This window comes from Budorcas taxicolor, chromosome 15 (genome assembly GCF_023091745.1).
Source record: "Budorcas taxicolor isolate Tak-1 chromosome 15, Takin1.1, whole genome shotgun sequence".
NCBI lineage: Eukaryota > Metazoa > Chordata > Mammalia > Artiodactyla > Bovidae > Budorcas > Budorcas taxicolor.
The window spans coordinates 48,092,449-48,118,641 of record NC_068924.1 but is presented as its reverse complement, the minus strand read 5'-3'; the positions used below and the strand labels follow the sequence as shown (position 1 = coordinate 48,118,641).

Below are 26,193 nucleotides of genomic sequence, written 5' to 3'. Positions count from 1 at the left end.
GGGCTAATTATTATATCACCTAGTATTGTCATACACAAGTATACATGTTGCTAGTTTTACATTTATATTACTACTTGGGTATTATGTATTCTTTTAAATGCAGCCATATTTGATTGAGGAGGATAGAGTAGACATTAGAAAACTTTTGTTACATAAAGGGGAATTTAGACTGAGGTTTATTCCTCTAGCAGAGATAAACCTCACTCTGAATCTCACACCTCAGACAACATAAGGTTTTGGGAAAAATTTCAGGAGAAAATTTTTACAACCCAAAGTTAACCAATAAATTTCTTAGATATGACACCAAAACCCTGATACATATAAGAAAAGAAGATATATTGGACCTGATTAAAGTTAAAATTATTTGATATAAACTGGCATGGTTTAACAAGTCTCAAAGGCTATACCAAATACTAGCTTAGAAAGAAAAATAATAAAAATTAAATACTTTGCTCTAGTTTTTTTTACTTTCTATGTATCTTTGATATTTGCTAATCTCACTGAAATCAATATACTTACCAAGCTTTCTCGCTTGCATGAATCCAAGATTTAGCTGAAAAGTTTTTCACTTCAAGGTAATGCTGACTCATTTTCAACATTTCCTCTTTAATAAAACCCTTATCTCTGTTGATGATCTGGGGACTCACAAACTTTGCAAAGTTGAACACATTTGATTGTTAAGAATTTAAGGAATCCTTCCCTGATTCTTTTGCTTTTAACACCATAAATAATAGGATTCATCATGGGTGGAATGAGAAGGTATATATTGGCTATAAAAATGTGGACAGGTGGAACAATGTGGTGACCAAACCTATGAGTGAGAAAAGAGAAAAAAGCTGGTGTATAAAACACCAAAATGACCCATACATGAGAGACACAGGTACTCAAGGTCTTGAGGCGGGCAGCTTTGGATGGGAGATTGAAGACTGTGAAAAGAATAAGGACATAAGAACAGATGATCAGTATGAAATCCAATCCTCCTGTCAGGAATGCCACAATTAGGCTGTAGGCTCTACGAATCTTGGTCTCAGAGCAAACCAGCTTTATCAGGGCCATAAACTCACAGTAAGTATGGGAGATGACATTAGTTTTGCAGTAGGAAAGCCATCTTAGTAGAAAGGGGTGTGGACTGAGAAGTACAGCTCCTCTGAAGACAATAAGCAAACCCAAGCCTACAATCACTGCAGGTGTTAAGATAGTGGAATGTTTTAGGGGGTGGCAGATAGCTATAAATCGGTCAAAAGCCATGGCCAAGATAAATCCAGATTCCATAGTAGACAGAGAATGGATAAAATACATTTGAGTAAGGCAGGCTTCAAAGTAGATCTCTCTGTCATTGAACCAGAAGAGACTGAGTATCTTGGGAAGTGTAGAAGAAGTAAGCGTCAAATCCGCAACTGAGAGCATGCATAGAAAGAGGTACATAGGTTCGTGCAGTTTGCGATCTGTCTTGATAATTAACAAAAGAGCAACATTCCCCATCAGTGACAGTAGGTAGACCAGACAGAAGGGGATGGAGATCCATAGGTGAGCATCCTCCAATCCTGGAATGCCAAGTAGCAGGAAGGTGGTAAGTTGAAGGTTGCTCCTGTTGTAGTCTAGCATTATCCAAAAAATGAGTATGCCACGATCCTATCCAAATTAAAAATCACAAAGATTACAAAAACATGAAGACCCATTTTTTTTTCATTGTTATGTATTGGAAAAGACACTGAAATCCAGTAACATACAACTGGCTATTGAAGGATTTCTTCAGTAATACAATACTTCAATTCATCAAATGCATGGAACTGTGCTTTTGGGCAGACAAAAAAATTGTACAAAGGTATTCTCTTTCCTGTTTTTCTATCTCCCTTGACTTTTTTTCAGAAGTGTCCAGTTAGCTAGATACATTTTAATCATAGTATAGCACTACAGAGTTAATAACTGATATATTGGTAAAAATGGAGATATAACTTTCTACCATTTTAAACATTCAAAAAATTAAAAGTCCAGCCATCATGGATGAGATCAGACATTTGTATATTTAACTTCTCTTACCACATTCCCAATGGTAGGGCTTATAGATAAAAGGAAAAGGAGACTTGAGAAATACTAAAGGACAACTGGGGGCAATGAAGTGGTGTGAAATAAAAATGATCTTATTTTGAAAAGAAAGTCACTGAGTTGATAAATTTCATGATTTCATAAAATCATCCAAACTGAATGGTTAAAAAAATTATTTTACAAAGATAAGCCAATAGAGAAAATGACTATGTCTAGAAAACACGGGTGTTCAGGTTACTAGATATTTGTGCTCTACTGTAAATGACCAAGTCAAATTCTTCCAGAAGATGTATAATATATTCTTCAGTCATACAATACACATGAAGTTGATTTTTTGCTTTCCAAGTAAAATTGTTACTTCTTTAACTTTTAATTTAAAAAAATATATTGGAGTATAGTTGATTTACAATGTTGTGTTTGTTTCTGCTGTATAGCAAAGGTAATTTTATATACATATACATACACACACACACCCACACACCCACACACACACACCCACTCCTTTTTAAATTCTTTTCCCATATAGGCTATTACAGAGCATGGAGTAGAGTTCTCTGTGCTACACAGTGGGTCTCTCTTAGTTACTTATTTTATATACAGTAGCGGGTATACTTCAATCCCAGTGTCCCAGTTTATCCCTCTCACTCCCCGACTCCCTGGTAACTATAAGTTTTTTTTTTTTTTTCTTCTTCTATATGTGTAACTCTATTTTTATTTTGTAGGTAAGTTCATTTGTACCCTTCTTTTAGATTCCACATATACCAAGTAAAATTGTAAATATAACTTTTGGTTCCCAGATATTAGCTGACCAGAAAGCATGCATCTTGAAAGCTTGAATGATTATTTTGGAAAAGTATTCTAACAATACTAAATTTTAAATTGGTAAATCATTATTTTGGTTCCAGTATCAGTGTTATCATGAGCTCATATAATATGAGGCATCTACTTAGTCTGAATAAAAAAGTTTCATTAAAACAATGAGGTTTTGACCAATATAGTTCAGGATTAAATTCTCGGTCTAGGTTAACAAAAATTATCACAGGTTAAATATTTAACTTAATTTCCTTCTATATTAATTTTGTTAATAAGAAGTTGAGCCATCTTTCAGACAACCACACTGGCTAAGTCCTCAGGACTTAGGACTTAACCTAGAACCTTTAACCTAGGTTCCAGCATTCCCTTCTGGTAGAAGCACTGAACTTGTTCTTTCCACCTCAGTCACAACTCTCCTGCCTATAACCTGATTATCCTACCTCTAACCAGATGATCTCACTTCTCAGACTGAGTCCCAGCATATTTATTATATCTACAGCAGGTGCCATTAAACTTCCTATCCTGGGGGACCTGAGGCCTGCAGGAATATCCTATAAAGAGCCTCTCCTGAGAATGCTAATCTCTCCAAGTGTCTCCAAGCACAATTTGGTCTCTTGGAGGGACTCAGTTTTATGGTCTCCTTGTTACCTCAGCTCTGAGCTTAAAAATCAATAGAATATGCCCTCTACTACAGCACTAATAGGATAATTTATTGTACCTAAAGCACACACAAGTGCAGTGAACTAAATGCTTTCTTACAACCTATGTGATGAGAGCTAGAAGAAATTGAAGATATGAATTAATCAGGGTAATCACTGTAATATCCCCACTTGTCTCCAGATATTCTTAAGTAATTCACCTGAATCAGATTTACCTCTGAAAAACAATTAGAACTCCATGACATCACTTAGCCATGTTCCTATTCCTGCATCCCCCTAGACTTATCTATTTGGTCAAGTAAAAGATATGAATTATTTTCATGTACAGGAGCATCCCTATTTCAGTTTTAGTTGGAATGTTATGCAAAGATTTGATATGCTTTCCTACAGATGTTCCTCTGCATCATTCTCTTCTGTTCTGTAAATATCAGGAGCAGTGTGTTATTGAGTCCAAGCTAGCTCTGCTCTCTGTACGACAGGCCAATGAATCCAAGAGATAAGGTGCTGAGACAAGGAGGAGCCAGTTGACTGAAGAAATGGCAGGCTAGCGCGTCAAAATAACCATCTCATCAGGGTCTGGATGCCAGGTTCTTTTGTAGAGTCAGAGAGAAAGCAACACGGAAATAAAGTCAAAAGACAGAATGGAGAGGCAGAAGCTGTTGGGAAGCAAAGGGTCTTTAGTCTTGCAAAATATCTCCAAGGGAATGGCCAACCTTTGGAAGTGGTGTGCTCATCTCTTATATTCACGGGTGGGCAAGGACAGATTAGCTCTCTATGAACTGAACAAAGGCACTTTAGTTTAGAGTCAGGCATAGGGGCAGGGTCCTCTGAGGCAAGGAGGATTTCTTTGAAAGGAATGATGCTAAAGCTGAGACTTCAGTACTTTGGCCACCTCATGTGAAGAGTTGACTCATTGGAAAAGACTTTGATGCTGGGAGGAATTGGGGGCAGGAGGAGAAGGGGATGACAGAGGATGAGGTGGCTGGATGGCATCACTGACTCGATAGACGTGAATCTGAGTGAACTCCGGGAGATGGTGATGGACAGGGAGGCCTGGCATGCTGCGATTCATGGGGTCTCAAAGAGTCGGACACGACTGAGCGACTGAACTGAACTGAACTGAAAGAAAGGAAAAGCAAGTCCAAGAAACAGTCTCTAACATGGAGTTAGAATTAGCTTCCTCCCTGCAACAGGTGAACTTTACCAGCTATGGGTCCCAGGATCACAGATAATTTATATTTACTCTAAGTTTGTTCAAAGAGTTGATGGGCAGGAAGATATTCGGGAAAGGAGGGAAAAGTCAAAATACTTCTCCCTATTTCTCACTTTCCTCAACTGCATCTACTCTATGGTTCCAGATTCTGGTAGAGACCTCCATGGTCTTAGCTTCCACTGGGAGAATCTATATCTCTGGATTTGACAATAAATTTTGGATATGACACTAAAACAAAAGCAACAAAAGTAAAACTAGAGAAACTGATCTTCAACAAAATTGAAAACTTTTCTACATCAAAGGACACTATCACCAGAGTTAATAGGTAGCCAGAAAATTATAGAAACCACAGTAAACCATATATCTGATAAGCAATTAATTTACAAAATAAAGAACCATAAAAATTCAACAAAAAATAACTATATTAAAAAATAGGCAAAGGACTTGCACAGACATTTGTCTAAAGAATATTTTCAAATGGCCAACAAGCACATGAAAAGATGCTCAGCCATATTAACTATTGTGTGTTGCTAAGTTGCTTCAGTTGTGTCTGACCTCTGCAATACTCTGTTGGACTATAGCCACTATAGTCTCCTACAGGTGCCTCTGTTCATGGGATTCTCCAGGCAACAATAATGGACTGGGTTGCCATGCCTTCCTCCAGGGATTCTTCCAGACTCCGGGATTAAGCCTGCATCTCTTATGCCTCCTGTATTGGCAGGAGGGATCTTTACTACTAGTGTCACCTGGGAAGCCTAAGAAGGAAAGCAAAAAGTGCAGCTGCTGTGTGAAGCATCATTGCAATAGAATTAACGTAAGTACCATTGATTTCACAATTCCACTTTTTGGTATATATTGCAAAGAAGTGAAAACAAAGATTGGAACAGACATTTGTACACACATGTTCATAACAGCATTATAATATTAAAAAGGAAGGAAATTCAAACATATGATAGAATTTAGGTGAACCTCAAAGACAGTGAAATGAAAAGATTTTTGCTCTATGCTCTACCAATAAACAGTCAGTTCATCAATTCAGTCACTCAATCGTGTCCAGTTCTTTGTGACCCCATGGACTGCAGCACATCAGGCTTCCCTGTCCATCATCAACTGCTAGAGATTGTTCAAACATGTCCACTGAGTCGGTGATGCCATCCAACCATCTCATCCTCTGTTGTCCCCTTCTCTTCTCGCCTCCAATCTTTCCCATCAGCAGGGTCTTTTCCAATGAGTCAGTTCTTGGCATCAGGTGGCCAAAGTATTGGAACTTCAGCTTCAGCATCAATACTTCCAATGAATACTCAGGACTGATTCCCTTTAGGATTGACTTTTTTGATCTCTTTGCAGTCCATTGGATTCTGAAGAGTTTTCTCCAACACCACAGTTCAAAAGAATCAGTTCTTTGGTGCTCAGCTTTATGGTCCAACTCTCACATCCATACATGACTACTGGAAAAACCATAGCTTTGACTAGATGGACCTTTGTCAGCAAAGAAATGTCTCTGTTTTTTAATATGCCGTCTAGTTTGATCATAGCTTTTCTCCAAGGAGCAAATTTCTTTTAATTTCATGGCCGCAGTCACCATATGTAGTGATTTTGGAGCCCAGGTAAATAAAGTCTTTCACTGTTTCCATTTTCTCCCATCTATCTACCAAGAAGTGATGGATCAGATGCAATGATCTTCATTTTTTGAATATTGAGTTTTAAGCCAGCTTTTTCACTCTCTTCTTTCACTTTCATCAGGAGGCTCTTTAGTTACTCTTGGCTTTCTACCATAAGGGTGGTGTTATCTGCATATCTGAGGTTATTGATATTTCCCCTGAAATCTTAATTCAAGCCTGTGGTTCATCCAGCCCAGAATTTCACATGATGTACTCTGCATGTACGTTAAATATGCAAGGTGACAATAAGCAACCTTGATGTACTTCTTTCCCAGTTTTGAACCAGTCCGTTGTTCTATGTCTGGTTCTAGCTATTGCTTCCTGACCTGCATACAGATTTCTCAGGAGGCAGGTAAGGTGATCTCTTATTTCCATCTCTTGAAGAATTTTCCAGTTTGTTGTGATCCACACAAAGGCTTTAGTGTAGTCAATGAAGCAGTAATGTTTTTCTGGAATTCTCTTGATTTTTCCATGATCAAATGAATGTTGGCAATCTAATATCTGATTGCTCTGCTTTTTCTTGGGCTTCCTTGGTGGCTCAGAGGTTAAAGAATCTGCCTGCAATGTGGGAGACTTGGGTTCCATCCCTGGGTTGGGAATATCCCCTGGAGAAGGAAATGGCAACCCACTCCAGTATTCTTGCCTGGATAATCCCATGGACGGAGGAGCCTGGTGGGATACAGTCCACGGGGTCGCAAAGAGTCAGACACGACTGAGCAACTTAGCTTCACTTCTGCTTTTTCTAAATCCAACTTGAACATCTGTAAGTTCTTGATTCACATACTGTTGAAACCTAGCTTGTAGAATTTTGAGCATTACTTTGCTAGCACAATTGTGTGGTAAACTGAACATTCTTTGGCATTGACTTTCTCTGGGATTGGAATGAAAACTGACGTTTTCCAGTCCTGTGTCCACTGATCAGTTTTCCAAATTTGCTGGCATATTGAGTGCAGCACTTTCACAGTGTCATCTTTCAGGATTTGAAACAGCTCAACTGGAATTCCATCACCTCCACTAGCTTTGTTCGTAGTGATGCTTTCTAAGGTCCACTTAATTTCACATTCCAGGATGTCTGGCTCTAGGTGAGTGATCACACCATAGTGATTATCTGGGTCATGAAGATCTTTTTTGTACAGTTCTTCTGTGCATTCTTGCCACTTCTTCTTAATATCTTCTTCTGTTAGGTCTATACCATTTCTGTCCTTTATCGAGCCCATCTTTGCATGAAATGTTCCTTTGGTATCTCTAATTTTCTTGAAGAGATCTATAGTCTTTCCTATTCTGTAGTTTTCCTCTATTTGTTTGTATTGATTGCTGAGGAAGGCTTTCTTATCTCTCCTTGCTATTCTTTGGAACTCTGCATTCAGATGCTTATATCTTTCCTTTTCTCCTTTCCTTTTCACTTCTCTTCTTTCTCAGATATTTGTAAGGCCTCCTTAAACAACTGTCTTGACTTTTTGCATTTCTTCTTGGGGATGGGTTTGATCACAGCCTCCTATACGATGTTATGAACCTCCATCCATAGTTCTTCAGGTACTCTATCAGATGCAATCCCTTGAATCTATTTGTCACTTCCACTGTATAATCATAAGGAATTTTATTTAGGTCATACCTGAATGGTCTAGAGGTTTTCCCTACTTTCTTCAATTTAAATCTGAATTTTGCAATAAGAAGTTCATGATCTGAGCTTCCGTGGAGGAGGAAATGGCAACCCACTCCAGTATTTTCATCTGTGAAATCCCTATAGTCCATTAGGTTGGAAGAGTTGGGCATAACTGAGCAACTAACACACAAGAGAGAAAGCCAAATTTATCATATGAAGAGATTTAGTGATCTTCTTTGTATGGGAAGATGCAAGTATATGGGCTTGCTGAAATAGTTTCTTTCATATGCATCTAATTATCTGGGGCCAATTTTGCTTTCTTTATTGTCCACATACTAATTCCTTGTTTACCAGAAGATAATGGCAAATGTGGTAGATGCCTGCCTTTCACATCCCTCCTTGTTGCAGTAACAAGTCTTTTCCAAATGCAAATTTCTTAGCCCAGGTGAAATAAAGCCACTTATTTGGAAGTCATCAGCTACTTTCTCCCCTGAGGATCTGGAGCGATGTGAAAGGTGGCCATCCACCACATTTGCCATCTCTTCTGGTAAACAAGTTATTAGTATCTGAACAATAAAGAAAGCAGAACTGGCCCCAGATAAGCTAGATGCATATGAAAGAAATTATTTCAGCAAGCCCATACACTTGCATCCTCCTATACATAGAAGGTCACTAAATCTCTTCATATGAGAAATTTGTTTTTTTTATTTTGTGTGTTACTTGCTCAGTCATGTCCAATTCTTTCCAACCATATGGACTATAGGGATTCCCAGGCAAACATATTAAAGTGGGTGGCCATTTCCTCCTCCAGGGAATCTTCCCAACCCGGGAATTAAACCCAGGTCTCCTGCATTGCAGACTAAATCTTTATCATCTGAGCCACCAGGGGTTTTCTCTTAATTAACAATAATCTTTTAATATTAAGATTACCTGCCCCATGATACAAACTTATATATAGGTTATATATATAACCCTGCCTCCTCAGAGTTAGCTCTCTCAGAGCCAGCTGAGATCCTGTCTATTGGGCTCAAGTCCTAACATCCCTGCCAAATAAACTGTAACTTTCAGGTTTTAGGTGGCACATATTCCTTTAGAAGACAGTATGCTAAGTGAAATAGCCAGTCACAAAAGGACAAATATTGACTGGTTCCTTGCATGACATACATAGAGTAGCCAAATTCATAGAGACAGTAGTAGAATGATAATAGTCAGAGAATGTGAGGAAGAGGGAATGGGGAGCTAGTGTTTTCCCGTATGTGGAGTTTGAACTGGGGAAAGGTAAAAAGCTCTGAAGCTGAATGCACAGCAATATGAATTATCAACTACAAATTGGCACTTGCCGAGAGTATTGGCCAACAAACTGAACAACAATAACAACAAGGGTGTTTGCCACCTGCCTCTATAGAGATTGAACCTTGTGCTGCTGCGGCTGTTGACCTTCAACACCCCCTGAGTTCAGGGTGAAGTGAGGCACTCTGTTCTCCAGGGAATCTGGTGGGACAGGTCTTTAGATAGCTGGATGTTTTTAGGAACAGGTTTTATGATCTCAATCCTTACCTCTCCTCATGTCTAAAAAAGCACTAAATCCTTTCATGGTGACATCAGATCCTTGTGACTAGCAGAAAGATTTCTGTAAAACAAGTGCCTAATGGTATAACACTCCCTTCACCAAAACCTTATATACTGACCTTCCCCCACTGCCTCTTTGAAGCAGTCTCTCAGAGCTATCTGAGGTACCGCCTCCCAGGGCTGCAGTCCTCATTTTGCCCCCAAATAAAACTTAACTCACAACTCTCAAGTTGTACATCTTTTTTTACTCAACAGAATGTACTAATGTCATTGAACTCTACAGTTTAAAACAGTTAAAATGATAAATTTTATTTTCTGTAAAATTTAACACACAAGCTACCAGTGAATTGTCCTTTAGTTACATCCCATACTAACTCTAAAAACATGAGCGTTGATATTGATAGATCAATCTTTATGTACTTTTCTTTAGTATTAACATAAAAATTAACATTAACAAAGAGAAACATAAGAAGGCTTCTTTCAGTTGTACAATGAACTGTTCTATAACTAGGAGTGGGAAGGTTATAACAATGATATTTCACAGAAAAGGTATCTGAGAAAAAATGAGAATAGCACTTGAGAATATGTAAGTGCTATAAAACAAAATAGAGCCTGTTGGCATTAAAATTTAGTTGATAGAACTCTAATTTGATCCTATATCCTTAATTCATTTGATAAAACAAGAGAAAGGATGCCCTAAGCAATCAGAGAAAACTGTAGAAACCCTATATTCACAGATGAGTGAGGTAGTTTACAATGTTGCCAAATACATTTGGTAGCAAAAGATTCTAAATAACTTAATTATGTATTCTTAATTATGGATTCTTCATGCAAATTTCTTCAAGAAAAAGAGAAAAAAAAAGCATTACTTATTAATGATGGAAGAATAAGTCTCAGTGTTGCAAAAATTAGTCCATTTAAATCTAATCCAATTAAAAGGGCATTTACTGAACACATTTTACAAATGAACGAATGAATGACTAAATGATTGTATCAAAAGAAGAAATGACATGTAAGAATTAAAGATTTTAAAATTAAAAAAATAAATAAATAAAAATTAAAAAAAATAAAAGAAGAAATGAAAAGCAACTGCTATGTTCTCATAACTATTCTATTGCACTACAATAACATTATATTATTCTTCAGGACTTTGGTAAAGTCTTCAACATATGATATAATATTAAGCAACATACATCACAGAAAATTAAAAAAATATTTTTTTCTCAAGATATTTTCTATATTTAGCAAAATTTGGCTAACAGTGAATAGAATCAAACATTCATTATATAAATACAAAAATACAAATACATTTGCAGACATATTAAATAAGATATAATGAGTATTTCCTAAAACATTTTAAACGAAAAGAGTGGAGAATATAAGAAATTATAATCACTGGGGAAGGATAAAAATAACATACAGAGTGTTTTTTCTGTGCCACTTCACTGATCTTCTTTACATGTCTCATTTGATCGTCACACAATCTTATGAAGCAGGTTTTTTTATTTTTCATTTTTAAATACCAGGAAACTGAGGTGAAGAATTAAATAGCAGTAAAATTAGCCAGGCACATGATATGGGACTTGAACCCTGGCAGGCTAACTAGTTAACTTATCTTTTTAACCTTTTTTTTATTGTTAAGTTTCTGTAGTTATCCTCCAAAAGACACAGGACATCAATCTCTTCTCCAATTTTAAGAGACACAGATGTATAGAACAGCCTTTTGGACTCTGTGGGAGATGGAAAGGGTGGGATGATTTGGGAGAATGGCATTGAAACATGTATAATATCAGATATGAAACGAATCGCCAGTCCAGGTTTGATGCACGATACGAGATGCTTGGGGCTGATGCACTGGGAAGACTCAGAGGGATGGTACGGGGAGGGAAGAGGGAACAGGGTCCAGGAAGGGGAACACATGTATACTTGTGGTGGATTCATGTTGATGTATGGCAAAACCAATACAATATTGTAAAGTAATTAGCCTCCAATTAAAATAAATAAATTTATATTTTAAAAAATAATGAAAAAGCTAAAATGACTTGTTGAGTTAGAAATTTTAGAATTTGTAGACATCTAGTAAATAAAAGATCTTTCAGGTGGCAAATGTATTTCAGTTTGTGGGAGTGGGAGCAATTCTTACATAATCTCTTGTACTTTCATTTATTTTTGAACCATTTCTTTTATTGATCCAACTACAATCAGACAACTTTGACCACTAGTGTCTTAAGAACGTGTTCTCGTATTTTCTTGGTCCTTACTCCATACACAATGGAGTTGAGAAAAGAGGGCACCAAAAGATACATATTTGCAATAAAAATGTGGATATGTGCAGGTATATTTTTCCCAAAATGATGAGTGAAAAAGGGAAAACCAGCGGTGCAGCAGAAGACAAGAATAACACAGACATGGGACCCACATGTGCCTTAAAGCTAGCTTCTTGGGATGGTAGGCGGAGTACAGAGCAGAGGATGAAGACACAGGATATAGCAATGAGAATCGCATCAACATGAGCCAACGATAGTATCCATACTGAGGCTATAATGCTTAGTGGTCCCTGTGTCCATACACGCCAGCTTCACAACGGCCATGAACTCACAGTAGGTGTGGGCAATGATTCGTGTTCTGTAGTAAGACAGCTGTTTGAGCAGAACAGGGTGTGGAGAAAAGAAAGCAACTCCCCAAATCACCACAATACTACCCATTATAGTGATGTGAGTGTGGGTGAGAATAGTGGTGTGGCGCAGTGGATGACAAATGGCCACATAACGGTCAATGGCCATGGACAAAAAGAAGCCTGATTCCAAAGCAGTAAAACTACGAATGAAGAACATTTGGGTCAGGCAGGCATCAAAGGCAATGTTATGGGCTCCAAGACAGAAGAGACAGAGCATGCGAGGCAGTGTAGACGTGGAGAGGACCAGGTCAGTGACAGAGAGAAGGCACAAAAAGAGAAACATAGGCTTACAGAGGCTTCACTCTGCCCTAATCACAGCTAGAACGGTCACATTCCCCACCACCACCACCACATACATGGAGCAGAAGGGAATCCCAATCCAGACATGCAGGTATTTCAGCTCTGGGATGCCCATCAGCAAGAAGGTGACAGGAGAGGGATGTGAAGTGTTGAGAGGAGGCATGATGGTTTTTTCTTTGATTTTTATCAGGTCTTCTGAAGATAAAGTTACCATGCCAAGACGACCACAACCAGATGCTGAAAACACATAGATTTATTATTTCAGGAAGATCCTTAATGACTATTGTTAAAAACAGTTTAAATTCATACTCAGGCTTATTTAAATGCCTGAGATTCAGATTAATAAAATGAGTCAGAACATGCCAAATTATTGTGTTTTCTGAAATACACAAAGATAATAATTATATCATTTCATATTACCTCAAGGACCTATGTATCACTTTGTCCCTTTGTTTCCAGTAAAAGGTTTCATCTGTAATCATACTTGTACTTAATTGAACAAATATTTCAGTTTTGTGCAGTTTTAAGCTTCTCCATTGAGCTCTCATTCAGTATTCCTCCCATGTCACTGAATTTTTCATAAGTGAAAGTGACCAAGCAGAGGCCATATGGAAATTTCAGGAAATTATTTAAAGAAGGCTTAATGGAGGAATAGAATGAATGGTCCCTGTGTCTTTCCATATGATACTGAATTCTTTGGCATAATTTTAGAATCAGTAAGTCAGTCTATGATTTCACCCTTTCCTTTGCCACTCCGTGTGACTAATCTTACAAATAAAATATTCTGAAGTTTTATATTTTTTTATATTTCTGGGCTTTATTACAGTGAAAAATGATTGATAATGCAAATATGGCTTTTTTTTCATTATTTAGCTTTAAATGTGTAAATTACTCTTTAGCCTTATGCAAGTAACTTATAACACAAAAAATTAAACCAAAGGGGAGGGAAGGATAAGTTATGTAGAAATGATAGCAAGGAATAAAATTAAGTGTAGTAAGTCAAGAAAAGTCTTCTTGAGTACATGACACTTAGACTAGAATGTGAATAATTTATGACTTCATCCTATGGGAACTGAACATATAGGTACAGACAGATAATTCATATCTATCTATTGTTTGATCTATCTATCTCCACACACATGTACATAAACACAAACAAAGTAAAGGGGCATAAACAAAGTTCTATTAGGAAGGATAATCATGACTTAATGAATTAAAATAGGTGTAGGTGGAATTAAATAGTATAGGTGGAATCAAAGAGTACAAAAGTCATTCAAGTGAGATGAGATTCTATGATTAAACAATCACCTAACAAACAGGACATTTTACAACCCAATCTCTAGAACAGTGGCTATCACTCAATAGCATATGTTGGGTATAGATACAATACAAAGCAGTGCAAGAACAGAACTGGAAAATATATACACTCACAGATACATACACTTGTTTGAAAAACACTTTTTTAATACACATAATACTATAATCTATGATATCATTTCCCAAAAAATGCCAACCTGTAGTAGAGTCCAAAAATCATGAGATATCCATATTGCTGTTCCTTCAACAGATTCATGCAATATGAAATATGGACAAAATGAGAGCTAACACTCTCTACTATAATATCCTTAAAAGAAGATCTTTGCTCCTTAGAAAAGCTATTTTTTAAAAAATTTATTTCATCCAAGGAGATTGAAAAATGTCGATTCCCTTTGTTTTAAAGACATATCTTCTTCCTTGAATCTAGGTCATTTGGAAAATATGTCATTTAAGGGCATTCAGTGTTCTTCAAAGTTTCCTTGATCACTGAGACCAGACTGTCTCTTTCATTATATCATTCTCAAGGTCAAGAAGCAATCTAGACATGTACCTTGTATATGTAGCAGCTTAAGTATGGCAATCTCAGAGGATAAGCAGGAATGACCTCTGACAAAACACAGCTCCTTAAGGAATCACTGGAAGAAGGGGATATGTTTGTATTGTTGATGAGGATTCAGTTCAGTTCAGTTGCTCAGTCGTGTCTGACTCTTTGCGACCCCATGAATCGCAGCACGCCAGGCCTCCCTGTTCATCACCAACTCCTGGAGTTCACTCAGACTCGCGTCCATCGAGTCAGTGATGCCATCCAGCCATCTCATCCTCTATCGTCCCCTTCTTCTCCTGTCCCCAATCCCTCCCAGCATCAAAGTCTTTTCCAATGAGTCAACTCTTCACATGAGGTGGCCAAAGTACTGGAGCTTCAGCTTTAGCATCATTCCTTCCAAAGAAATACCTACAGCAAATTCCCATTTGCTATCTATTTTACATATGGGAATGTAAGTTTCTTGTTACTCTTTCCATACATCTCACCCTCTCCTCCCCTCTCCCTATGTCCATTAGTCTATTCTCTATGTCTGTTTCTCCATTGCTGCTCTGTAAATAAATTCTTCAGAACCATTTTTCTAGGTTCCACATATGTGTGTTAGAATACGATATTTATCTTTCTCTTTATGACTCACTTCACTCTGTATAATAGATTCTAAGTTCATCCACCTTATCAGAACTGACTCAAATGTGTTCCAGTTTATGGCTGAGTAATATTCCATCGTGTAAATGAACCATAACTTTATCCATTCATCCATCAATTGACATCTAGGTAGCTTCCATGTTCTTGCTATCGTAAATAGTGCTGCAATGAACAACGGGATACTTGTGTCTTTTTCAACCCTAGTTTCCTCAGGGTATATGCCTAGGAGTGGGGTTGCTGGGTCATAAGGTGGTTTTATTCCTAGTTTTTTAAGGAATCGCCACACCGTCTTCTATAATGGCTGTATCAATTTACATTCCCACCAACAGTGCAAGAGTGTTCCCAATTTCTGCACACCCTCTGCAGCATTTATCACGTATCAAGTTTTTGATGATGGCCATCATGATGATGTGATCACTAATCTGGAGCCAGACATCTTGGAATGTGAAGTCAAGTGGACCTTAGAAAGCATCACTATGAACAAAGCTAGTGGAGGTGATGGAATTCCAGTTGAGCAGTTTCAAATCCTGAAAGATGATGCTGTGAAAGTGCTGCACTCAATATGCCAGCAAATTTGGAAAACTCAGCAGTGGCCACAGGACTGAAAAATGTCAGTTTTCATTCCAATTCCAAAGAAAGGCAATGCCAAAGAATGCTCAAACTACCGCACAATTGCACTCTTCTCACACGCTAGTAAAGTAATGCTCAAAATTCTCCAAGCCAGGCTTCAGCAATACGTGATCCGTGAACTCCCTGATGTTCAAGCTGGATTTAGAAAAGGCAGAGGAACCAGAGATCAAATTGCCAACATCCGCTGGATCATGGAAAAAGCAAGAGAGTTCCAGAAAAACATCTATCTGCTTTATTGACTATGCCAAAGCCTTTGACTGTGTGGATCACAAGAAACTGTGGAAAATTCTGAGAGAGATGGGAATACCAGACCACCTAATCTGCCTCTTGAGAAATCTGTATGCAGGTCAGGAAGCAACAGTTAGAACTGGACATGGAACAACAGACTGGTTCCAAATAGGAAAAAAAGTACGTCAAGGCTGTATATTGTCACCCTGCTTATTTATCTTATATGCAGAGTACATCATGAGTAACGCTGGACTATAAGAAACACAAGCTGGAATCAAGATTGCCGGGAGAAATATCAATAACCTCAGATAAGCAGATGACACCACCCTTATGGCAGAAAGTGAAGAGGAGCTTAAAAGCCTCTTGATGAAAGTGAAAGAAGAGAGCGAGAAAGTTGGCTTAAAGCTCAACATTCAGAAAACAAAGATCATGGCATCTGGTCCCATCACTTCATGGGAAATAGATGGGGAAACAGTAGAAACAGTATCAGACTTTATTTTTTTGGCTCCAAAATCACTGCAGATGGTGACTGCAGCCATGAAATTAAAAGACGCTTACTCCTTGGAAGAAAAGTTATGACCAACCTAGATAGTATATTCAAAAGCAGAGACATTACCTTTCTGACTAAGGTCCGTCTAGTCAAGGCTGTGGTTTTTCCTGTGGCCATGTATGGATGTGAGAGTTGGACTGTGAAGAAGACTGAGTGCCGAAGAATTGATGCTTTTGAACTGTGGTGTTGGAGAAGACTCTTGAGAGTCCCTTGGACTGCAGGGAGATCCAACCAATCCATTCTGAAGGAGATCAACCCTGGAATTTCTTTTGAAGGAATGATGCTAAAGCTGAAGCTCCAGTACTTTGGCCACCTCATGAGAAGAGTTGACTCATTGGAAAAGACTCTGATGCTGGGAGGGATTGGGGGCAGGAGGAGAAAGGGACAACAGAGGATGAGATGGCTGGATGGCATCACGGACTCAATGGACGTGAGTCTGAGTGAACTCCGGGAGTTGGTGATGGACAGGGAGGCCTGGCGTGCTGTGATTCATGGGGTTGCAAAGAGTCGGACACGACTGAGTGACTGAACTGAACTGAACTGATTCTGATCTGTGTGAGGTGATATCTCATTTTAGATTTGATTTGCATTTCTCTAATAATGAGTGATGTTGAGCATCTTTCATGTACTTCTTAGGCATCTGTATGTCTTCTTTGGAGAAATGTCTGTTTAGGTCTTTCCCCCACTTTTTGATTGGGTTGTTCGTTTTCCTGGTATTGAGTTATATGAGCTGGTTGTATATTTTGGAAATTAATCCTTTGTCAGTTGTTTCATTAGCTATTATTTTCTCCTATTCTGAGGGTTGCCTTTTCACTTTGCTTATAGTTTCTTTTGCTCTGCAAAAGTTTTTAAATTTAATCAGGTCCCACTTGTTTACTTTTGTTTTTATTTCCATTACTTTAGAAGGTGGGTTAATATGGGATCTTGCTTTGATTTATGTCATCGAGTGTTCTGCCTATGTTTTCCTCTAAGAGTTTTATAGTGTCTGGTCTCACACTTAGGTCTTTAATCCATTTTGAATTTACCTTTGTATATGGTGTTAGGAAGTGTTCTAATTTCATTCTTTTATATGTAGCTGTCCAGTTTTCCCAGCACCATTTACTGAAGAGACTGTCTTTGCCCCACTGCACATAGTTGCCTCATTGTCAAAAATAACGTACCCATAGGTGTGTGGGTTTATTTCTGGGATTTCTATCTTGCTCCATTAGTCTAAATTTCTGTTTTTCTGCCTGTACCATACTGTCTTGATGACTTTAGCTTCGTAGTATAATCTGAAGTCAGGAAAGTTGAATCCTCCAGCTCCATTCGTCTTTCTCAAGACCGCTTTGGCTATTTGGGGTCTTTTGTGTTTCCATATGAATTTTGAATTTTTTTTCTTCTAGTTCTGTGAGAAATGCCACTGATAATTTGATAGGGATTTCATTGAACTGTAGATTTCACTATTTGCAAAAATAGTCATTTTCACAATATTGATTCTTCCTACCCAGAAACGTTGTCTGTTTATGTCATCTTTGATTTCTTTCATCAGCGTCTTGCAATTTTTGTGTACAGTTCTTTTGTCATCTTGGATAAGTTTATTCCTAGATATTTAATTCTTTTTGTTGCAATGGTGAATGGAATTGATTTCTTAATTTTTCTTTCTGGTTTTTCATTGTAAGTATAAAGAAATGCATGTGATTTCTGTAAATTGATTTTGTGTCCTGCAACTTTGCTAAATTCACTGATTAGCTCTAGTAATTTTCTCATAGTATCTTTAGGGATTTTCATGTACAGTATCATGTCATCTGCAAACAGTGAGAGCTTTACTTCTTTTTCAATCTGGATTCCTTTTATTTATTTATTTATTTCTTCTCTGATTGCTGTGGCTAGGGCTTCCAGAACTTTGTTGAATAATAGCAGTGAAACTGGACCCCGTTGTCTTGTTCCTGATCTTAGGGGGATTGCTTTCAGTTTCTCACCATTGAGAATAATGTTTGCTGTAGGCTTATCATATATGGCCTTTACTATGTTGAGGTAGGTTCCTTCTATGCCCACGTTTTGAAGAGTTTTAACCATAAATGGGTGCTGAATTTTGTCAAGGGCCTTTTCTGCATCTATTGAGATTACCATATAGTTTTTATCTTTCAGCTTGTTAATATGGTGTATCACATTGATTGCATATACTGAAGAACCCTTGCATCCCTGGAATAAACCCAACTTGATCATGGTATATGAGCTTTTTGATGTGTTGCTGAATTATGTTTGCTTAAATTTTGTTGAGGATTTTTGCATCTATGTTCATCTGTGATACTGGCTTATAGTTTTCTTTTTTTGTGCTGTCTTTGGTTTTGGTATCAGGGTGATGGTGGCATCAGAGAAAGAGTTTGGAAGTGTTCCTTCCTCTGCAATTCTTTGAAATAATTTTAGAAGGATAGGCGTTAGCTCTTCTCTAAATGTTTGACAGAATTCTCCTGTGAAGCCATCTGATCCTGGGCTTTTGTTTTTGGGGAGATTTTTTCTCACAGCTTTAATTTCAGTTCTTGTAATTGGGTTGTTCATAATTTCTATTTCTCCCTGGTTCAGTCATGGCAGGTTGAACTTCTCTAAGAATCTGTCCATTTCTTCCAGGTTATCCATTTTATTGCCATATGGTTGTTCATAATACTCTCTTATGTTCCTTTGTATTTTGCATTGTCCATTTGAATTTCTCCTTTTTCATTTCTAATTTTGTTGATCTTCTGTCTTGTTTTCTTGATGAGTCTGGCCAAAGTTTGTAAATTCTGTTTATCTTTTCCAAGAACCAGCTTTTAGTTGTATTAATCTTTACTCTTATTTCTTTCATTTCTTTTTCATTTATTTCTGTTGGGATCTTTATGATTTCTTCTCTTCACTTAAATTTTGTTGTTGTTCTTCTTCTTCTTTTTCAAAAATATTTTTTGATTTTAAAGGATTTAAAAGCCAAAAACACAAACATTATAAATACATGTTATTGGTTACATAGCATATAAAGATGTAATTTGTGGTTGCTGCTGCTGCTGCTGCTCAGTTGCTTCAATCATGTGATGCTTTTGAACTGTGGTGTTGGAGAAGACTCTCAAGAGTCCCTTGGATTGCAAGGAGATCCAACCAGTCCATCCTAAAGGAAATCAGTCTTGAATATTCATTGGAAGGACTGATGCTGAAGCTCCAATACTCTGGCCACCTGATACCAAGAAGTGACTCATTGGAAAAGACCCTGATGCTGGAATCTGTGTGACCCCATAGACAGCAGCCCACGAGGCTCCCCTGTCCCTGGGATTCTCCAGGCAAGAACACTGGAGTGGGTTGCCATTGCCTTCTCCATTGTGGTTGCTAAGCTCTAACAAAGAAGAGCTTTTATATGTCTTTGAAGATATACAGATCACATTGTGAGAAGTGCTGGGCTGGATGAAGGACAAGCTGAAATCAAGATTTCTTGGAGAAATATCAATAACCTCAGATATGGAGATGACACCACTCTTATGGCAGAAAGTGAAGAACTAAAGCGCCTCTTGATGAAAGTGAAAGAGGAGAGTGAAAAGTTGGTTTAAAACTCAACATTCAGAAAACTAAGATCATGGCATCTGTTCCCATCACTTCATGGCAGATAGATGGGGAAACACTAGAAACAGTGACTCACTTTATTTTGGCAGACTCCAAAATAACAGTAGATACAGTGACTGACTTTATTTTTCTAGGCTCCAAAATCACTGCAGATGGTGATTGCAGCCATGAAATTAAAAAAAAACACTTACTCCTTGGAAGGAAAGTTTTGATCAACCTAGACAGCATATAAAAAACAGAGACATTACTTTGCCAACAGAGGTCCATCTAGTCAAGTCTATGGTTTTTCCAGTGGTGATGTAAGGATGCAAGAGTTGGACTATAAAGAATGCTGAGCACTAAAGAATTGATGCTTTGAACTGCGGTGTTGGAGAAGACTCTTGAGATTCCCTTGGACTGCAAGGAGATCCAACCAGTCCATCCTAAAGGGGATCAATTCTGGATGTTCATTGGAAGGACTGATGTTGAAGCTGAAACTTCAATACTTTGGCCACCTGGTGCAAAGAGCTGACTCATTTGAAAAGAGCCTGATGCTGGGAAAGATTGAGGGCAGGAGGAGAAGGGAACAACAGAGGATGAGATTGTTGGATGGCATCACTGACTCGATGGACATGGGTTTGTGTGAACTCCAGGAGTTGGTGATGGACAGGGAGGCCTGGCGTGCTGTGGTTCATGGGGTCGCAAAGATTCGGACATGACTGAACTGAAAATCACTGCAGACGGTGACTACGCCATGAAATTAAAAGATGCTTTCTTCTTGAAAGAAAAGTTATGACCAACCTAGACAGCATATTAAAAAGCAGAGACATTACTTTGCCAACAAAGGTCCATCTAGTCAACGCTATTATATTTCCAGTAAGGATATGCATGGATGTGAGCATTGGACTACAAAGAAAGCTGAGTGCCAAAGAAGTGATGCTTTTGAACTGTGGTGTTGGAGAAGACTCTCAAGAGTCCCTTGGATTGCAAGGAGATCCAACCAGTCCATCCTAAAGGAAATCAGTCTTGAATATTCATTGGAAGGACTGATGCTGAAGCTCCAATACTCTGGCCACCTGATACCAAGAAGTGACTCATTGGAAAAGACCCTGATGCTGGAAAAGATTGAAGGCAGGAAGAAAAGGGGATGACAGAGGATGAGATGATTGGATGGCACCACCGACTTGATGGACATAAGTTTGAGTAAACACTGGGAGTTGGTGATAGACAAGGAAGCCTGGCATGCTGCAGTCCATGGAGTCGCAAAGAGTCAGACATGACTGAGCCACTGAACTGAAGATATATTATTATTAATTATGAATATCCTGCTATAAGTTTAAAAGGCTATATGTAATCCTTTTACATATATAAGGATATGTATATCCCCTTTTTATATAGAGAAATAACCATAAAGAAAATGTTTATAAAATGTATACGAAATGATAAGGAATCAAAAGGTGTCAGTAGAAATATCAGCTGAAAACAAAGGAAGACTGAGGGAGAAACAAGGAACAAAAAAAGAGTAAAAATACGTACAAACACAACAAAAATGGCAAGAATATGTCCTTCTTATGAACAGTTAAATGTTAATGGTTTAAACTCCCCAGTCAAAACACATAGAGGGAAAGAATGAGTTTAAATAACAGAATTTAGATATGGATCAAGGTGGTAGAGTAAGAGAATGTAGAGTTCACCTCCCTCAACAAACACATCAAAAATACATCTTTATGTGGAACAATTTTCACTGTAAACAAACTGGAAACTGACTATACTTCTTCACAATCAAGGCTGTATGAAAGATTCATGTAATCATATAGGAAGGGAAGAAAAGTGATGCGGCTGGGACCATGTTCCTGGGAAAGAACACTGAGGAACAGGGAGAATTTATGGATAAGACCCCCGCCATGGGAGTTAGGCAGTAAATGCCACAGATTGGGTAGCCCAGTCCTGGGGTCCTGTGATCGGGAGAAGAGCCCTGTTGGCTGGTTGGAGAATGACTGGCACTAATGGGAGTGTGTAGGAAGCATGTGTGAGGAGCGTGTGCACTTAGCTTGCCTGGAAGGCAAGATGGAGGGAAGTCTGCTTTATGGGTTGCCATGTTTCTCAAGACCACCTTGGCATGTGCTCCAGATCAAGCTGAGTGAACACTCTGGCCCTAATCACTCCATGCCACAGAGCCGCACTGGATGTGGGTAACTATGACCCACAACCAGGTGGGGGCAGTTGTGGTAGAGGCTGGGGGCAGTAATTGGCTGTGAGGGACAAAGGGGCCTGCACCTGAGGCTGAGACTGATCAAAGTGAGGAAAGCAATTATGGGAAACTGCACAGAAAGCATTATCTTCCCTAGCGGCTCAGCAATAAAGAATCTGCCTAGAATGCAGGAGATGCAGGAAATATGGGTTCAGTCCCCTGGGTTGGGAACATCCCCTGGAGGAGGGCGTGGCAACATACTCCAATACTCTTGCCTGGAAAATCCCATAGGCAGAGGAACCTGGCGGTCTACAGTCCATAGCGCTGCACTGAGTCGGACACAACTGAAGAGACTTAGCATACATGCATGCATGCATAGAGAGTACAGTTTGGATCCCTGTGTACAGCCAACACGAGTTAAGAGACAGCATGGGCCCAAATAGCTTCACCACTCTCCCATCTCTGGGTTAAGTGTCTGAGTGCAAAGAGAGGGAAAAACACACATTAAAAGGGAATAGGAACAGCTTGGCTGTAAACAACTTGGAATTAACCTCCAACCCTGATAGGGTGATAACGGTCACTGAGCAGAAAGTATGTCCCACATCACAACTAGCTCCGCTCTAGCTTATACATTTCCAGTTTCAATGTCTAAACAACAAATGGATCACTGAAGAAAAAAAAAAATGAAAGAAAAATTTAAAATGCCTGGGGAAGAAAAAAATCACACACAAAAAAATGAATCAAAAACTATGGGACACAGGAAAAGCAGTTTTAGGAGGGAAGTTTGCAGTGATACAAGCTTACCTCAGGAAACTAGAAAATTTTCAAATAAGCAACCTAACCCTACAGCTAAAGAAACAAGAAAATGAAGAACAACAAAAGCCAAAACCAAACCAAAAATATACATTAAAAAAAAAATCAAACTCCAAAAAACGTTAGTAGAAAGAAAGAAAGAAAGAAAGATCAGAGGAGAAATAAATGGAGACAAAGGAAAGAAAGAATCGGTGAAACTATGAGTTGGTTCTGATAAACAAAACTGATAAATCTATAGCCAGACTTATCGAGAAAAAAATGAAAGAGGGCCCAAATGCATAAATCAGAAATAAAGAAGGAAAATTAACAAACAGTACAACAGAAATACAAAGTATCATAAGATATTACTACTAACAACTGTAGGGTAATAAAAAGGTCAATCTAGAAGAAATGGACAAATTCCTAGAAATGTATAATTTCTGAAATAGAAAAGGTGAACAGATAAATTATCAGTACTGAAATTTAGTCAATATTTACAAATTCTCAACAAACATTATTTCAGGACCAAATGACTTCCCAATTGAATTCTACCAAATATTTAAAGAAAAGTTACTATCTGTCCTCAAACTAGTCCACAAAACTGAGGAGAAAGGAACACTTCCTAGCTCATTCTGTGTGGTCAGCATTCCCTTAATACCAAATCCAAACACCTTATTTAAAAAAAAAAAAAAAAAAACTACAGATCAACATCTGTTATATACAGATATAAAAAAATTCTAAAGAAAATATTAGCAAATCAAATCAACAATGTATAAAAAGAATTATAGACCATAACCAATACTAATTGTTCAAAGATAAAGAAAAAGGATAAAGAAAACTATGACATGATCAAATCAAGAATATATGCAGACAAAGCATTTCACAATACCCAAAATTCATTAATGATACAAAATTCTCAGAAAACCAGAAACAGAGGAAAACTAGCTCAATTTGATGAAGAGTATCTTAAAAAAAAAGAAAAAAAAACCTATAGTTAGTACAATTTACAGTGTGAAATTCAAAACATTCACTAGGATCAGGAACAAGGCAAAGATGTTCCCTCTCTCTACTGTTTTTCAACTTAATATTGAAAGTCTTAGCTAATGCAATAATGAAAGAAAAGAAAAGGAATAGAGTTTGGGAAAGAAGAAACAAAATTATCTTTGATCACAGATATTGCAATGGTGTATGTAGAAAAATCCAAAAGAATTGACAAAAATTTCTGTAATTAAGCAATTATAGCCAGGTTTCATGATACAAGGTTAATATACAAAAGTCTATCTCATTCCTACATACAGCAATAAAAAAATTATAATTTAAATTAAAATATATTACCATTTATAATAGTACTTAAATAAAATACCTAGGTATAAATCTTATATATATGAGTTCTGTATGAGGGGAAAGTACAATATATATATTGTATATTTTTATATATTTTATTGTATGTATGCATATATATTGTATTGTATGTATGTATACAATATGTATATTGTATATTATATATATATATATATATATATATATATATATATATAACAAAATACATGAGTTGGAAGACTTTCCAAGTCTATAAGTAGTAAATTTCAAAATTGTCAAGTTGTCAGTTTTTCTAACTTGATGTATGCTGCTGCTGCTGCATTGCTCCAGTCGTGTCCGACTCTGTGCAGTCCTATGGACGGCAGCCCACCAGGCTCCTCTGTCCATGGGATTTCCAGGCAAGAGTACTGGAGTGGGTTGCCATTTCCTTCTCCAGGGGATCTTCCCAACCCAGGGATTGAAGCCAGGTCTCCTGCACTGCAGGCAGACTCTTTACTGTCTGAAACACCAGGGAAGCTCAAACGTACCTGTAAAGGTACATTTACCTGTTGCTTAATTTCTCTACATCTTTTCATATATAAATTTAAAGACAAAATTGCCAATACTTGGCAGTCAAGTGTCTCAATTTAAGACTCAGAGAACTTAGGTTTGGAGACTAAAATAACCCACAAATATATGAAAAGTTCAGAACTTTTTAAAACCTAGAAAATAAAACTATATTTTGTGCTTCTTTAGCATCCTTCAGAACCACTGTCCCTCATATGTCTCTTGTTCCAACTGATCTGACATGATCAATCTCTGGTAGACTGAATAAATTCATTCAAGCTCAACATTGTAGAGCTTCAAATTATGCCATCCTTCAAACTCCATTCCCAAGGTAATAACTATCAACATCATTAATCAGAAAGTGTAACTGGAGGTGATCCTTCTACAAATTGTAAATGGGAACCAGTAGGTAAATCAAATCCCCTTCAAGTAACAGTCATGAGATACAATTTCTAAACAATGGTCTCATAAGATAGAGAATGTTGTTACATTTAGCAGCAGCCAGCTCTATAAAGAATCATAATCAAGGATCTCCTACTATTTTGGTCCCTTATAGTCATTAATATATTGTTGTTGTTCAGTAACCCAGTCCTGTCCAACTCTTTGCAACCCCATGGGCTGAAGGACTCCAGGAAGTCTAATATGTAAAGTAGGATATATGATTTTAGAGCTCAAGAAATCTAGGGATCCACTGATCCTGAACCTCAGGAACAAACCATTATTTTGCTAATCTAATTTCAGAGTGTGTCTAAACTAGCCAGATCCTGCATGTATATATAACGTATAATAAAAAATAATATTATGTAATATAACAACAAAAAACAGCCTATCTATTTCACACTTCTATTCTTTCCTATTCTGCTCAACAGATCAACCCTAAATATAAATGAGCCTTAATTTAACTTAGAGAACCAACCTTACCTGTCTGTGTCTGAGAGAAGACCACTCTTTTAAAATTTGCATACCAGGTCACATTTAGTGTCCCAAAAAACAGTAGTTTGTTTGATATTTATTGAATGAGATAATTTAAGAACGGTGAAATCTATTCTGACAAATGCCATTTGAGAACCAACTCTAGGAATAAACAACTCACTCACTGGGACCAAAAGTAGGGTGGCTAATACTGAAGGTTCCCATAGGATTAAGTACTAACACTCACAGGACAAGAGAAACAAGGTTTCTTCTGGGACTCCAAGCCACCCAGAAGAATAACCAACTGCTGTGAAAATAGGAGGGCATTTGGAAGAAGATAAAGAAGAAACTCTGAATGCTGACTTTTCAGGCAAACAAGATAAGAACTCAAGGAAGATGCCAAAGATTGATGCTCTCCATTTCATAATTTTCATTTCCAC

At 37.7% G+C, this 26,193-nt stretch overlaps 1 protein-coding gene and 1 pseudogene across 1 annotated transcript; both read right to left on the bottom strand.

Annotated features, from left to right (window-relative positions):
* Positions 1-618: 618 nt before the first annotated feature.
* On the bottom strand, positions 619-1,605 carry LOC128059892 (olfactory receptor 52K2-like). The gene has a single exon (XM_052652156.1). The coding sequence runs from the start codon at positions 1,603-1,605 to the stop codon at positions 619-621; it is 987 nt and encodes a 328-aa protein (XP_052508116.1).
* Positions 1,606-11,765: 10,160 nt separating this feature from the next.
* On the bottom strand, positions 11,766-12,704 carry LOC128059891 (olfactory receptor 52P1-like; annotated as a pseudogene).
* Positions 12,705-26,193: the final 13,489 nt, after the last annotated feature.